The following is a 13,673-nucleotide window of genomic DNA, read 5'->3' as shown; positions in this document are numbered from 1 at the left end:
TTTTATTTGATTCATAATTAATTAATAGTAAATATGAATTTAGATTTAAAATTTTAAATAATATCAAATGCATTTATCCATAATTAATTAAGCTTATGAATATCTAAATTCATAAGTAGTCTAAGTATATATTAATGTTAGATGAAATGTCATTAAGTAAACTTTGATAACATGTTAAAAAAAAAAAAAAGCTAAAATGACAATTAAAATGATTTAAGCGTGACAAAAATGAAACTTACTTGATAGTGTTTATGTATCATAAAGATATACAACAAGGATAAAAACATAAGTATGTTAAATATACATATATATAATAGGAATTTATTTATATTAGTGTAATTTTTATCATCAAAATTACTAAATTTAAAATTGTTTTTGATTTAGCCATGGATTTAATTTTCATCCAATATCCAAAAAAATATAAAAATTACATTAATGTAATTAAATCCCTACTTATATATATATATATATATATTAGGAGGGATCAACTTATATTTTTTAATTTTTCACATTTAGCTAACTCTTTTATTTTAATAGATCGACATAGATAAATAAAAATAAAAAATAATTTACTTTCATCATTTAGATTTATTAAAATTAATGATTAAAAAATACATAAAACTAAAAAAATTTTACACTATGTAAATTGATCTCCCCTATATATATATATATATATATATATATATATCAAATGTTTCATTATGTGTTCTTTTTTCTTTTCTTCTTTTATCCCTTAGAAAATAAAAATTATACTACTATTAGAAATTCTAAACATGTAAATTTTTTTGTTTTTGTTTTTTCCCTTAGGATTTAAAAAATAAAATTTTGGTTTAAAAAAAATGCATGAATCCATGATGAGAAATGAGATTTCAATTTGGAAAAAATTATAATAAATTGGTACTAGATGACATTTTTCTTTTTTTTTTTTTTACCAGAGATTACATTTTATCTGAATAAATCGACAGTTAATAATTATAAACTTTTTTTTGGCTAAACTATTTTAGTTTCAATAAATGCAATTAATATATCATGTTTATTATACGGAAAATGTACTCTTTCTTAAGAAATCTAAATCTTTTGATTTTTTTTTTTTTAACTTAACAATCTTTCTCTCTATTTTCAAGTAGTTTTTTTAGATGAAAAAAATTAAAACTTTAAATCCTAAATGAATAAACCCAAAATTTATTTAAAATTATATTTAAAAAAAAACTACATAAATTTATTTGATTCATCTCCCTTTTTCCGGTGGAAAAAAAAAAATTGATTTTTGTGGTTTTGTTAAACACGGTGAAGAATAGAGAATGGTCCAATGATCAGTCGACTGAAAATATTGTCGCTTAAAGCCTTCAAATTCGACCTCTTCATTCATATCTATCTAATTCCGATTATTTTATCATGAAATAATAAATGATGTTTTATTCATATTTTACTAATAATAAAATTATATAAAAAAATTTTAATTGGATTGACGTTTTATTATTTTAAGTATTTCAAAGTAAAAAATGCAAAATTGACATTAAAATACAAAAAGCTTTTTTTGTTTAAAAAAAAAAGCATAGCCCAAAGGAAAAGAGATCTTGATTTGAAATCAAGACTTTTATATATTCATAAAGCTTTTTTAACTACTAGATTAAGAGATGAAAAACAAATAGATAATTTTTTAAATGATAAATTATATGATTTTATATTTGTATATAATAATACTAATATAATTAATATGACATGTTAATTACAAATTAATAATAACATTATTTTTTTACTTTTGATTTTTGTTTTATAACTATTTAAAAAATAAAAAGTATATAATAAAAAATAACAAAAAATATCAACCAAAAAATTGTTGAAATATAAAGTAACAATACCTCTATTTTTTTTTATTATTATAGTACTAAAATGTAAATATTCCAAACAATTTCATCCTTTTTTTTTTTTCTTAACTACTTCGGCTTTTAGATGTGGTCAAGTCCATGGGCTAATTCTTTAGGCAATCTCATTATTGATTGAGGTCCATCAGATTAGGATGGCCCAATAAAGTCATAAAGGACCATTATTTATGGGTTCGGATATAAAATAAGAGGCCCGAATAAAAATTACAAAACCCAGGTTGTACTACGAGTTTGACAGGCTGCCGAGCCCAAAACGTCCCTCTTTTTTTGTCCCTATCGGTGGTAGAGGCTAAGGACCACCACTTTGGGATGAAATATGGGTATCAACATCCAACAGAGTCCAAAAAACTCTTTTTGAGCTTCTAATCTTTGTAGGTCCACAGGCGTGATTCATGCAGGGATGGGATAACATTATTTTTGTCAAATTGGGATCATGGCTCCACAATTCTGGGGTTCAGCCTTCTACGTCTCATTGTCCTAACGTGGTCCAAAACCATGATCAACAAAAAAAAAAAAAAAAAGGAGTGCTTGAGCTTGAGGGATTTTCCATCTAGCCTCAGGTCCGTCGTCCATTTGTGCAGGAGCTAATGAGAGATCCTAGGTTCTAAGATTTGTAATGGCTGCCCTGAATATTGGAGTCTGAATGTTTCTCTTCTCTAAATCTGTATAGGAAGACGTAAAAAGAGTGTGAAAAATAAATTAACAATAGTCTCACTCCCAATAAGGGGTATAAGATTTTTTCTTCTTGAAATTTATAAGTATTATTTTTGTCTTTTTGCTTCCAGTCGGACAATCTAACATATCTTAAATTTAATTTATTAAAATTAATATATTATCATGTGATTTGTTAATGAAATATTAAAATTTTAATTTTAACAATGAAATTTAATCATTAACAGTCTCAAATATTAAAAAAAAATTACTAAAGGGTTTTTTTTGTAATTTGGTGGTTTTTTTTTTTAATATTATTAAAGCTGTAAGTTAAAAATATGTGAGGTTACATGGAAAGTAAAAAGACCAAACCACCTTTTTATTGTTTTGGGAAAAAGAAGCAAGAGGCAAAGTTCTGCAAAAATGATACGGTAAACGGCCAAAAAGGACAGGCGAAATAATCAAAGGTGAAAAACAAAGAAGTTGGCTGGAAAATCAGCATCATATATAAAATGTTGGCTTTGTGAAGAGTATTAGATCTTGGATTTGGGAAATGAAGATGAGATCAGGCAATCTGTCATGAAACTCGGTCCATCACTCCAAAAATGACTAGTCACTTTACAACGTACTTGGTCGAAAATCTAGTTCCTACCATTAATGTGTTTTTGGTGGGATTATTAGATAGAAATTAAGTAAGAAAGTCTGTCGAGGGTAAGTATAAAAACACTAAACATCAAACATGTCATCGTTGGAAAACACGAGTGAAATTTATTTGAAATTGATTAGATATTATTTAATGGATAAAAAAATTTATAAAAATATTTTTTTTTAAAAAAAAATTATTAATAAGTAAGTTTATATACTTATAAATCGATAAAATCTTTAAAAGTTTATGTATAAAAAAAATAAATTATAAGATTTTATGGGATAAATATCTTATAAAATTATTAAAAATTTACGTATTATGAATGTATATGTTGGAGATTTACATATTAATAATATATATATGTTTAAATATTTGTGAATAGATTAAAAAAGATTAAGAGAATCAACATAAGTATGGTGTATATGAATATGTATTTATTTTAATTGAAATATTCTATAGAACTAGAGATTCAAACGATTTATGATTATTAATTGTGAGTGTTTGATTTGATGTATGTTTATAATTTTTTATAATTAGAGGAGATTCAGAAGATTTATGATTATTAATTGTGGATGTTTAATTTGATGTTTGTTTATAATTTTTTATAATTAATGAATATTTTTTTTATCTATAAACATAAATTAATTGAGTCTAATAACATTAAATTATTATTTTTATGTGATTAATTAATTAATTAATTATTTTTATATTAGCATGAATATTTGATGGAATTGAGATTATTTAACGTAATAAATGATATCAAAACTATTCGTAATCCCCATAGACAGTGACTCATAGTTAGAGAATAATTAATCTAGTCAAAATTAAATTAGAACATGGTGGGAGATACACACACTCTCTCCCACCAACCTCAAAGAAACTACTTTAAAGACTTTTAACGTCGTCATTGGTTTTTTTTTTTTTTTTTTTGAGTTGAAGAAAGACTTCAGAGTTATCCTTTTCTGTTTTCTTTGCTGTTTCTCTTCTTGATTGATACATTTTAGACAGACTCTTTGCCAAACGTTCAACACGTAGATATATCATTTTAATAAATTAGGATGCGACACATGATTTTTAAATTATTACATGAATATATACATATATATATATAAATTCACGTAGCTTCTTATTTTATTAGACTTATAATTGCCTTTATAATAGATAAAAATGATAATTTTGTAAAAATATTTCCGAATAGTTTGCTCTAAAATAAGATTTTAGTTTGTAATTAACTATTGAGTATTGAAATTATACAGTTTCAATGAATTGAAAAACAATTATATCGTTGATATGTAAATTATTTTTTCTTTTCATCGTCTCTTGCTCGTCAATAAGTACAACTTGTTTAATTCTGTATCACTCGATTATTAACATCGAAATCCTCATTCAAACAATTATATATATATATATATATTAAAATGATAATAAAATAAATCTCATATTTATTAAATTTGAAATATTTATCCTGAAAACATAAAATGATAAGGGTTTTTCCTCTTAATATTTCAGTAGATTTTTAAATTAGACTAGAAAAATTATGAAACAGAATTAATAAAAGTTTATCACATGAAATATTTTATTAAATATTTTGTTAATGCAAATGATAAATTTTCATTAATTCAATTATTTTTATAAAAATAAATATAATTAAAAATATAATAATAAAATTCAATAAAATTAATTTTAAAAAATAATAGTAGTAGTAGAAGAGCAAATTATTATGGTTTGCTTGTCGTGCAGGGCGAGGAAATGAGGCACATCTTTGGGAGACCAAAATTATTTAAAAGTACAAAAGCAGAGTAATCGTCGGGAAAACTAAATGCGTCCACGATTGTTTTATTTAAAAAAAGTTGGCAACAAAGTAGACAAAGTAGTAATAGCATATATATATTTATTTAGTCATCATGGCATCATTTTGACATATGGCCCCATGCAATTCTCTGATCTTTCCTTTCATTTTCATTACCGATAATAGCCTCACTTTAATTAAATACCAACAGAAACATTTGAATATCCGTCGCGGCAAGATGCAGGTTTGATTTCAGTCAAGCTATTGTGACTGAATGTAGACTAGAAATAGGTTAGACTCACACGTTTCACTCCTTTCCCTAGCTCCTTTTGATGTGACAAATTTTGTTCCCTAGTCTTTGCTTAGATGTACACGATAACATTGTTTTTTTTTTTTTAGTTTAAAAACTTAAAAGAAGAATGGCGCCTTATCAGTTGGGTTCACATGCACGTGAAACAGCTCTATCGACGCCATACTTAATTCCAAATCCAAAGAGCTCACCCTTTTCCATTTTTTATATGCAAACGACTAAGGAGAAAAGCTCCTGTGGGCTGTATCTGTGTGTCAATAGTGTTGTTGTTTAGAATGTAGTGTATATATATAAAAATTATATACTTGATTAAAAAGAAAAAAAAAGGCCACTCAAGTGTTTTTAGTAATTAAGTGTTGGAAAAGGTCAATCATTTGAGTTTATTAAAAAAAATTTTTAGTGAGTAAAAAAATATTAAAAGTTAAAGATTGGATATTTAAATTTATTTAATAAATAGATTTAATATTTTAAATAAATTTATTTAAATAAAAATAATTATTATATGAAAAATTATCATAATCAATTAAATATAAATAAATAGTTATTTATATAAATCATAATTATAAAATGCTCATGATCATTGAATAAAAATTTATAATATAAATATATTTACTAATTTTAATTTAAAAAATTTTAAAATTTATTATATCTTAAAGACGTAAACAATTTTAAAAAGCATATTCCTCTCGTCTCAAAACCAGATTCTTTCTTTCTTGTTTTTTTTTTTCATTATTAAAATAGTCATAATCAGAAACATCTGTTTCGAAATTTTATGTCGCTATAGTTAATCTCGCATTTCCATTTCTAGCGACGTCAATCCAAGAAAAATCCTACCAAATCTTTCATTTTGCCCGCCGTGCCATTTACGACTGCTCAGATGAGTACTTTTAAATTTTAATGCAATCTTGGCGTCAAAATAATGTTGGTAGATGTAAACTTTATAAAATATGAAATGAAAAAATAGTAAGTATTTTAATCGATTTAAAGATATGTATTATATCTGTTGGACGAAATTACGGGTTTTGAAGCTTCTTTTTTTTATTCATTAAGTTTTGAATTTATTGGTATCAAACTTTCCAAGGGGCCATCATTAGGGTTGAGAAAGTCATTTTCTTGGCGAGATATCTTTTCACCTGCTTCAATTCTCAATGATAAATCACGTTATGTTAGTAAGAGGACAATCTAACTGCTGCCTGCCCTTGGAATTAAGGGGCATTTTTCTTCCAAGTAACGAGGCATAAAGAAAGCTACTCATCGGAAATAAATGAACAAAAGCAAAAAGCAGTGGGAAACCAAGGAAAAGTTGCATGGCTATATGGACTGGGAGGGGACCCCTCCCTGTCTTAGGTGCGATTAATAAAGTAAAAAAAAAAAAAAAAAACTCTAAAATAGAGTAAGGTTTGGTGAATATAAGGGAAAAAAAAGAAAAAGAAAAATTCATCCAATCCAAGAGTGGACACTTAATCCCTTTCCCACAACTTGAAGAAATTTCCTGAGACCATAAAAGTTGAGAAATTATATGACACTGTAACCATTCCCCAAAGTCCGAATCAACAAATTGACATGTTAAAGGAGCAAAACAAACACTAGAGCAGGCATCATTATTAATAATTCACCAAAAGCTGTCTCATTTTGGATGTCATTTTCGCCAGTGTGTTTGGTTGGTTTCAAATTGAGCCTCCCTTCTTTGGGTAGTGAGAGGTTGAATTTCAACTGATGTTTACATATCAGAATGAGAGATTATCATTTTCCTTTTCCCTTTACTTGAAAATTTCAAGGAAAAAAAATAGTTTGGTTATGTTAATGGTCATTTACACAATTGAGGGATCTACATCAGCATCACTAGCATTTATCAGCTGCAAGCACTTGAAAATGATTTTGAATATTGGTAACATGCGTTAATGCTTAATGGGCAGAAATGACCAGAGAATATATCAGCAATTCGATGACAATCTTCCAGCTTTAGTATTAGTTTGTTCAGCAGAAATGAAGAAAGCAACAACGATCATAAATGATCAGATTTGGACGTTGCTGATAGGAAACTACTGCATCTACCATTTTAGGTTATAAAAGAGGTTGAAAATGGCGTTTCAAGCAGAGTATATTGCCTCAAACCCATGCCGAATGTTAATTGTTAACCTCATCAACCTTTGCTGTGTATTTTACCTAGGCAACCAAAAAAAGATTCCCGCCTGTATTACAGATGGGAATCTAACTTGGGAGTGTAATGGTTTCTGTATCTCACAGAATCAGGTGCCAATAAACGCTACAGAATTGTAGGTAAAAGCCAAGCTTGACACCAAAAACTAGAATCCTGATAAACGAGGGTGAAAAGGAAAAAGAATCATTAATACTATCTTTTCCAGAATCATGGAAATACTCGGCAATACGTACTACTACTATATATATACAAGTTATCAAGTGATAATAACAATATTTGGAATTAAACGATTATACAAGAGTCGAAAAATAAATAAGTGGTCCAAAATATATAAACCTCATACGTATCAAACATGAGAGAGGATGAGGATGTTACAAAATCAGGTTGGGCAGGGGAACTGCAAGAATCGGTTGATCACATGGCAAGAGGCTGCTGTCTACCTTGATCATTGTTGTATCCATCATAGGGTTTGGTGGACTTCCCAGACTTTCTCTTCAAAACTATAACCCAAGTAATCGCTTCCAACAGCAAGGAAATTCCGCCCAAGGCAATAATCACAATCATATAAGCCGATTTCCACTTATGCTCAGGCCTTAAGATATTGAAACCCTTAAACACATTGAGTATGCCAAGAACAAGTATGGCGTATCCAAAACTGTGGTGGTAAATGTTCCAGTAGAATCGGTACTTGTGCTCCTTCTTGGGTCTTAAAAACAACGCAAAAATCTAACACAGACAAACAATATATTCCAAGTTCAGTGTCACAGCATAAATGAGTTGCCTATACAAACAGAAAAACAAAAAAAAAAAAAAAATCTTCCATAGCAAACACTTTAATTCACAATCAACAACATCTCAAACTTTAAACATCAAGAAAAGCAAGTTGACAAACTGAAAATCACCCAACAATTTATGAAAAAAATTCCATTTTGATGCACACGAAAAAAGACACATTAATTGATAAAACTATTGCATTCAAATTGAACAAATACCTGCACAGTAGCAAGAACGAAAACGGCAATTCCAATATTTCTGTGAACGGAATATGTAATCCCAGGGGATTCACTTCCAAGCTTAAGACCAGTTCCCCAGCCAGCAACTCCTATGGCATAAGCTGATATTTGACAGAACACATGAAGGTAAAACCAAGCTGGATCTGTAGACTCAAAGGTTCTTATATACCGCGCAATCATTACTCCAAGAGGAAACAAAATTCCCCAACTCACAGCATTTAGTATCCCATGAATCTGTCATCAACAACATTTTTTGTCAAATTTAACAAATTTACCAAAAACCCAAGTCAATCTAGTAAACAGACTTTGATTTTTTGGAAAAAAAAAAATCGCCGTTTCAGTCCAAAATGTCTAATTTTAATAATCAAGTCCGTGAGTCAACAATCTCTATATTTTAAAAAATTCTAAAAAAAAAGAAGAAATATAATAATTTATTAGGATAAAATGGAAAGCCCACATTTTTACGCTTAACCCTCTTGTCTCCAGAACTACCGCTACTCTGTCCATTTTTCAAATCTAGGGTGCCTTTAGATTGCAAATTAGCTGCAGCAAAGTCATGTTTTTCCAACATGACTCCAGCTTCAACGCCGGGACCGACTTGCCACACTTGATTAATCGTCCCACTCGACGCTAAATCCGCAGGAACCTTAATTTTAGCGAAAATTGCCAAACTCCCGTCGCTTCTACTCTCCGCTGTCTTATCCCAAACCTCGAATGACAAATCCTTCTGCAAAATTGAAGAATAAGAGCTGACGTCGTAGGTATGAACGACGGCGACGCCGGTGGTGGAGTTTTTGTAGGCGACGATGGATTGGGAACCGACCATGCCGGTGGCATTTGGGTTTATGGCCCAGGCGATCCAGCCTCCGGATTTGGAAGGAGTCGCGATAAAGGCGATGTGGAGAATAGTATTGGAAGAATCGTAAGAGAAGTGGAGGTAAGAGGAAAGAGAAGGGAGGTCCAAGCAATTGGAGAAAACTTGGTTTTGGCTGAACTTTTGGGATGAGCAGGTGAGGGAAACGGCCGGTGAAATTAGTAGTGCCCAAAAGGTTAAGCCAAGAAGAGTCGATGACAACCGAACCATTTTCTTTCTTCCTTTTTCTTTTTTTTCTTCAGACGAAACAGAAAACAAAAGAGCGACGGCTAAGTGGGTAAGGAAAGTTAATGTTGGCGGGATAAATAGAAGCCAGAGAGGACTTGAATAATGACTGATTGACATGTGTTAGAGTTTTCATTGTGGAAGGCCACGTGCTTGTCCCACTCTAAATCTAGAGGAAACTTCTGAAAAAATCATTTAAATTTCTTTGGTAAGTTTTAATATTGAGAACTTAATTATATATCTGTGATTGGTGTCTGATCTGTTTGGATAATTATTTTAGATAGAACCAGCTAGCTGTTCGTAGTGTTTGACCTGTCAATTAAACAAGAACCATAGAATAATAAATTAGTTTTATATATAATTGGTTTCGCTAATTAAACAAGAAGTAAACGTAAAAAGTTTTGGCAGGTTGTTAATGAGCAAAGATTTTTCTACCAAAGAGTAAAAGAAGTTATCATATCAATTCCTTATTTAACTAAATTTGTTGATGAAATTATTTTTAAAGAATGATATTAATTTAAATTTTTAATATCACAAAATTTTTTATATTTTTAAGTTGTATTTTAAAAAAAAATAAAATTATCAGATTTTATTGTAAATTTCTCAAAGGGAGTTTTTCCCAATAAAACATGAACAACCCACAATTGAGAAATTATTCGTATCCTATTTGTTAATTTTTCCAATCATAATGTTTGTCGTTGTTTCTTTATTATAAGAATATAATTACATGTTACATGCAAAAATTACTATCAAAATTAAATAATTTTTTATAATTATTAAACAATACATTTGACAAAAATCAATATAAAATTAAACTAAAAATATGATGGGACTTATATTTGAAGCCTAAAAATTTCATAACTTTTTTCTTTGAAACAAAATTTCATTCACCTTAATTATAGTTTATTAACTAATAACAATTCAATTAAAAAAACTAATAACATTCTCTTTGAGAAATTTGAGATTTAAGATTAAGATATTTTTTTTATTAAAAAAACCCCAACGTTTTTGGGTTTTTTTTTTAAGTCCTTTTTCCCTTTAAAATTTTCATCAAAATATAACAAAAAAATTTTAAGTACGTTATTTGCGAACTTATTATAAAATGGGAGATTGTTAGCTTTAGGGTAAATTAAATGAGCTGTTGTCAACATTAATAAAGAGATTCTCTAATATTTAAAATTCAAAATTTTAACTCAAAGGCTTCTACTTTAAATCTTGGGAAGAAAGATTACGATTATGAAATGAATATAATTTACGATGTAGTTCAACAGAGAAATTTTATTATTATTGAAAGAAAATTCGTCTATAAAAAATTCAAAAGAAGCAAGAAAAGTATAACATTAGCATTCATCTACAAAAATTTATTAGAATAACATTTGTCAATTGAGTATTAGCTTATATAGCATTAAATCATATGATATGCATGTTAATCAAAAATTGAAGTTGAGAATTCAAGAATACTTAAATATTTAAGTCATATTTGGTATACATAATGATAGATAATATAATATAATAATCATTTTATATTATATTTTGTTTGTATCTAATTAAAAATGATAAAATTATAATAAGGATTATTATTCTCTTAATATAAGATAATTCAATTCTAGCAAAATAAAAAAATTATTTTTTAATCAATAAGATTAACTTTACATGTCTTATTATACTATTAAAAATTATATCAATAATTTAAATTGTATAAACTTTGAAAAAAGATAATTTTAATCAATAAATAAATTATCTTATCTTAATCCTTACATACATTAAATATAAAATTAAATAACATTATTTAATTTAACCCTATTTATAATATCATCTTATTTTAAGATAATTTTATATACTAAAAATGATTTTATTTTACCATTAAAAGTATATAGGAGTTTATAATTAAAAGCAAATTAAAATTTTAAAAATGACATAAAAAAAACTAATAAAATTCATCCCATCTTGCTTGAATTTGTTTCACATATATTGGTTGAACTTGATGGTCCGTGGTTGAACATTCAAAATTTTTTAAACAATTGCTTTTATTTAAAAGTGAAATCTTTGGCTAATAATTTTTTAATGAAATGATTAAAAGATGAATTGTGACGTTATCCAAACGTCTTGTCCTACTGCTGTTCATAACATTTTTCTAACGGATCAATGCATGTGAAGGATGAGTTTTCCATAAGCCAACCTATAGAAATTTATGACTTCAACAAATTTAACTTGGGGAGGTAGGATATATTTTCCTTTACACAAAATATTACTCTTACCTGAAATTCAGGTGGACAGATGAAGACAACAGTCCACGATTTAAAAATAAAAGAAAGTATTAATCAACTATGGAATAAGTTGAATTAATAAGTCATTGCTGTTATCTGAATAAATGGATGTTAATTTATTCCAAAAGTGGACAGAATTATCTTTTTAAACTTTTAATTTATCTTTAACTCTCAATTTTTATTTACTTAATTCATTAAAAAATATTTACATCTCTAAATTATCCCCAACTTGCAATTTTAAAAAAAAATTGATTAACATTTATGTAATCTAAACCGTACTCATTTAACTAAACAAAACATATTTAGCTATAATATATGTCTGAAAAAAGGATTCGTTTATATTAATATAACTTACACATTTTTTTGAATCATTCGATCAAATTTATTAAATTTAAAAATGTTAATTTATTTCAAATGAGTAATAAATTTAATTTTGATTCAAAAATATAAAAATTATATTAATATAAATGAATTCTTTCTTTTTTTTATATATTATTTAAGTTTTTCAAATCTCGATGTCGTTCCGATCCATTAATTTACTGAAAAAAGTAACTAAGATGAGTAAAAATGTATTGGCAAGTGGAATTAATTTGGACTTTAGAGCCTTGCTAGACAAGGAACATGAACATGACCTGAAAATAGAAAAAAAAAAATTTTTTTATGAAACGAATCTTTCTTTAATTTGTGAATAATGGTATCTATCTCAAACCTTCAAGTGGATTGAATTCACATACATTTATAAATACTATCATATCCTTGTTTTGATCACTTACCTTTTGGAGATCTCGTGTTGAATTTGGCTTTGATTCCAACCTACTTTTGGTTAAAGCTCATTTTTTCATTTGTCTGATTAGAAGGAAAACATCCGTATTCATGCTTCTAGCAAGGAAAGTATAGTCATTAAACTATAAATAGCCAAAAAAAAAAAGAGCCATGCATCGTCACATTTAAGTAGAACAGCAAAATCAATTTCTAAGAGGAATCAAGATAATAAAAAGATCGATTCTTGTTTTTACTGTTAAAAGAGAAATGATATCTTTAAATTTATAAATTTAAATTAAAATGATATTTATAAATTTATAAAGGACAATCTCTTTAACTTTGATGAAAGTATTATATTAAATATAAAATTATTTTTTAGAAGTCTACAAACACTTAACCATGACTATAATAAGAAAAGCTTGTGCAAAAAGCAAGAAGACTCTCTATTTGTAAAGTAAGAAGAGAATATGATAAAGCACGCATTCCCTTCCAAGAAAAATTGGTCTTGGGTTTTGTCTGAACTCTAAATTTCATTGAATTAATTTATACAATTATTTTTTAAAATAATATTTAATATATTTGAAATTTAAATTTAAATTTCTCTTTCGTTAGCCTGACCTTTTTATATATAAAATAAAATGGGTTTTGGTTCACAATTACATGCTCAACCAAACCCCTTAAGTTATGGACTTGTGGTCAAAAAATGGAGACAAGAAGTACATTAATGGCTTTTAGCCAAAATATAATTTTGATGCTTCTGTCATTGCTCCATTATTTTCAATATAATTCGTCGTTTGCAACTTGGCCTCTTTTTTTTGGTTTCTTTGGTAGACATATTCTTCGTAGGGGACAAACCCCTCAAGACCCACACAAGGCCACGACTTGGCGTGACTTGGAATTAACAACGTCCATGCCTTGAGAAAGGTGGAGTCGAGTACGGATTTTTCATTTTTGTTCACGGTCCAAATTAATCAGAAAAATAATAAAAAAGAAAATAAGTTTTTTAAAAAATAAAGAACATTTATTTTCCAGCTAAAAGGAAAATGAACGTTGGGGTTAGATGCTCGGGCAGTCGGGCTTAAATGCTTC

The 13,673-nt window shown here is 27.6% G+C and overlaps 1 protein-coding gene across 1 annotated transcript; it reads right to left on the bottom strand.

The window, feature by feature from the left end:
• Nucleotides 1-7,659: 7,659 nt before the first annotated feature.
• Nucleotides 7,660-9,689, bottom strand: LOC111313493 (cytochrome b561 and DOMON domain-containing protein At3g25290-like). The gene is made up of 3 exons (XM_022914181.2): nt 8,914-9,689; nt 8,436-8,690; nt 7,660-8,169 (listed from the first exon to the last, which is right to left on the bottom strand). Exons 1-3 carry the CDS (start codon nt 9,673-9,675, stop codon nt 7,858-7,860), a joined length of 1,329 nt encoding a protein of 442 aa, XP_022769916.2. The 5' UTR covers nt 9,676-9,689; the 3' UTR covers nt 7,660-7,857.
• Between the last annotated feature and the right edge of the window lie 3,984 nt (nt 9,690-13,673).

This window comes from Durio zibethinus, chromosome 23 (assembly GCF_047325235.1).
Source record: "Durio zibethinus cultivar Kanyao isolate XHJ-2024 chromosome 23, ASM4732523v1, whole genome shotgun sequence".
Taxonomy (NCBI): domain Eukaryota; kingdom Viridiplantae; phylum Streptophyta; class Magnoliopsida; order Malvales; family Malvaceae; genus Durio; species Durio zibethinus.
The sequence above is the reverse complement of the archived record's forward strand: the minus strand, read 5'-3'. Positions and strand labels throughout refer to the sequence as shown.

Coding starts and splice junctions, on each gene's coding strand:
- LOC111313493 (XM_022914181.2), bottom strand. CDS start 9,675: ATGTCAATCAGTCATTATTCAAGTCCTCTCTGGCTTCTATTTATCCCG. Junction 8,691..8,913: donor AGAGGGTTAAGCGTAAAAAT/GTGGGCTTTCCA, acceptor TGTTGATGACAG/ATTCATGGGATACTAAATGC. Junction 8,170..8,435: donor TCGTTCTTGCTACTGTGCAG/GTATTTGTTCAA, acceptor TGTCTGTGTTAG/ATTTTTGCGTTGTTTTTAAG.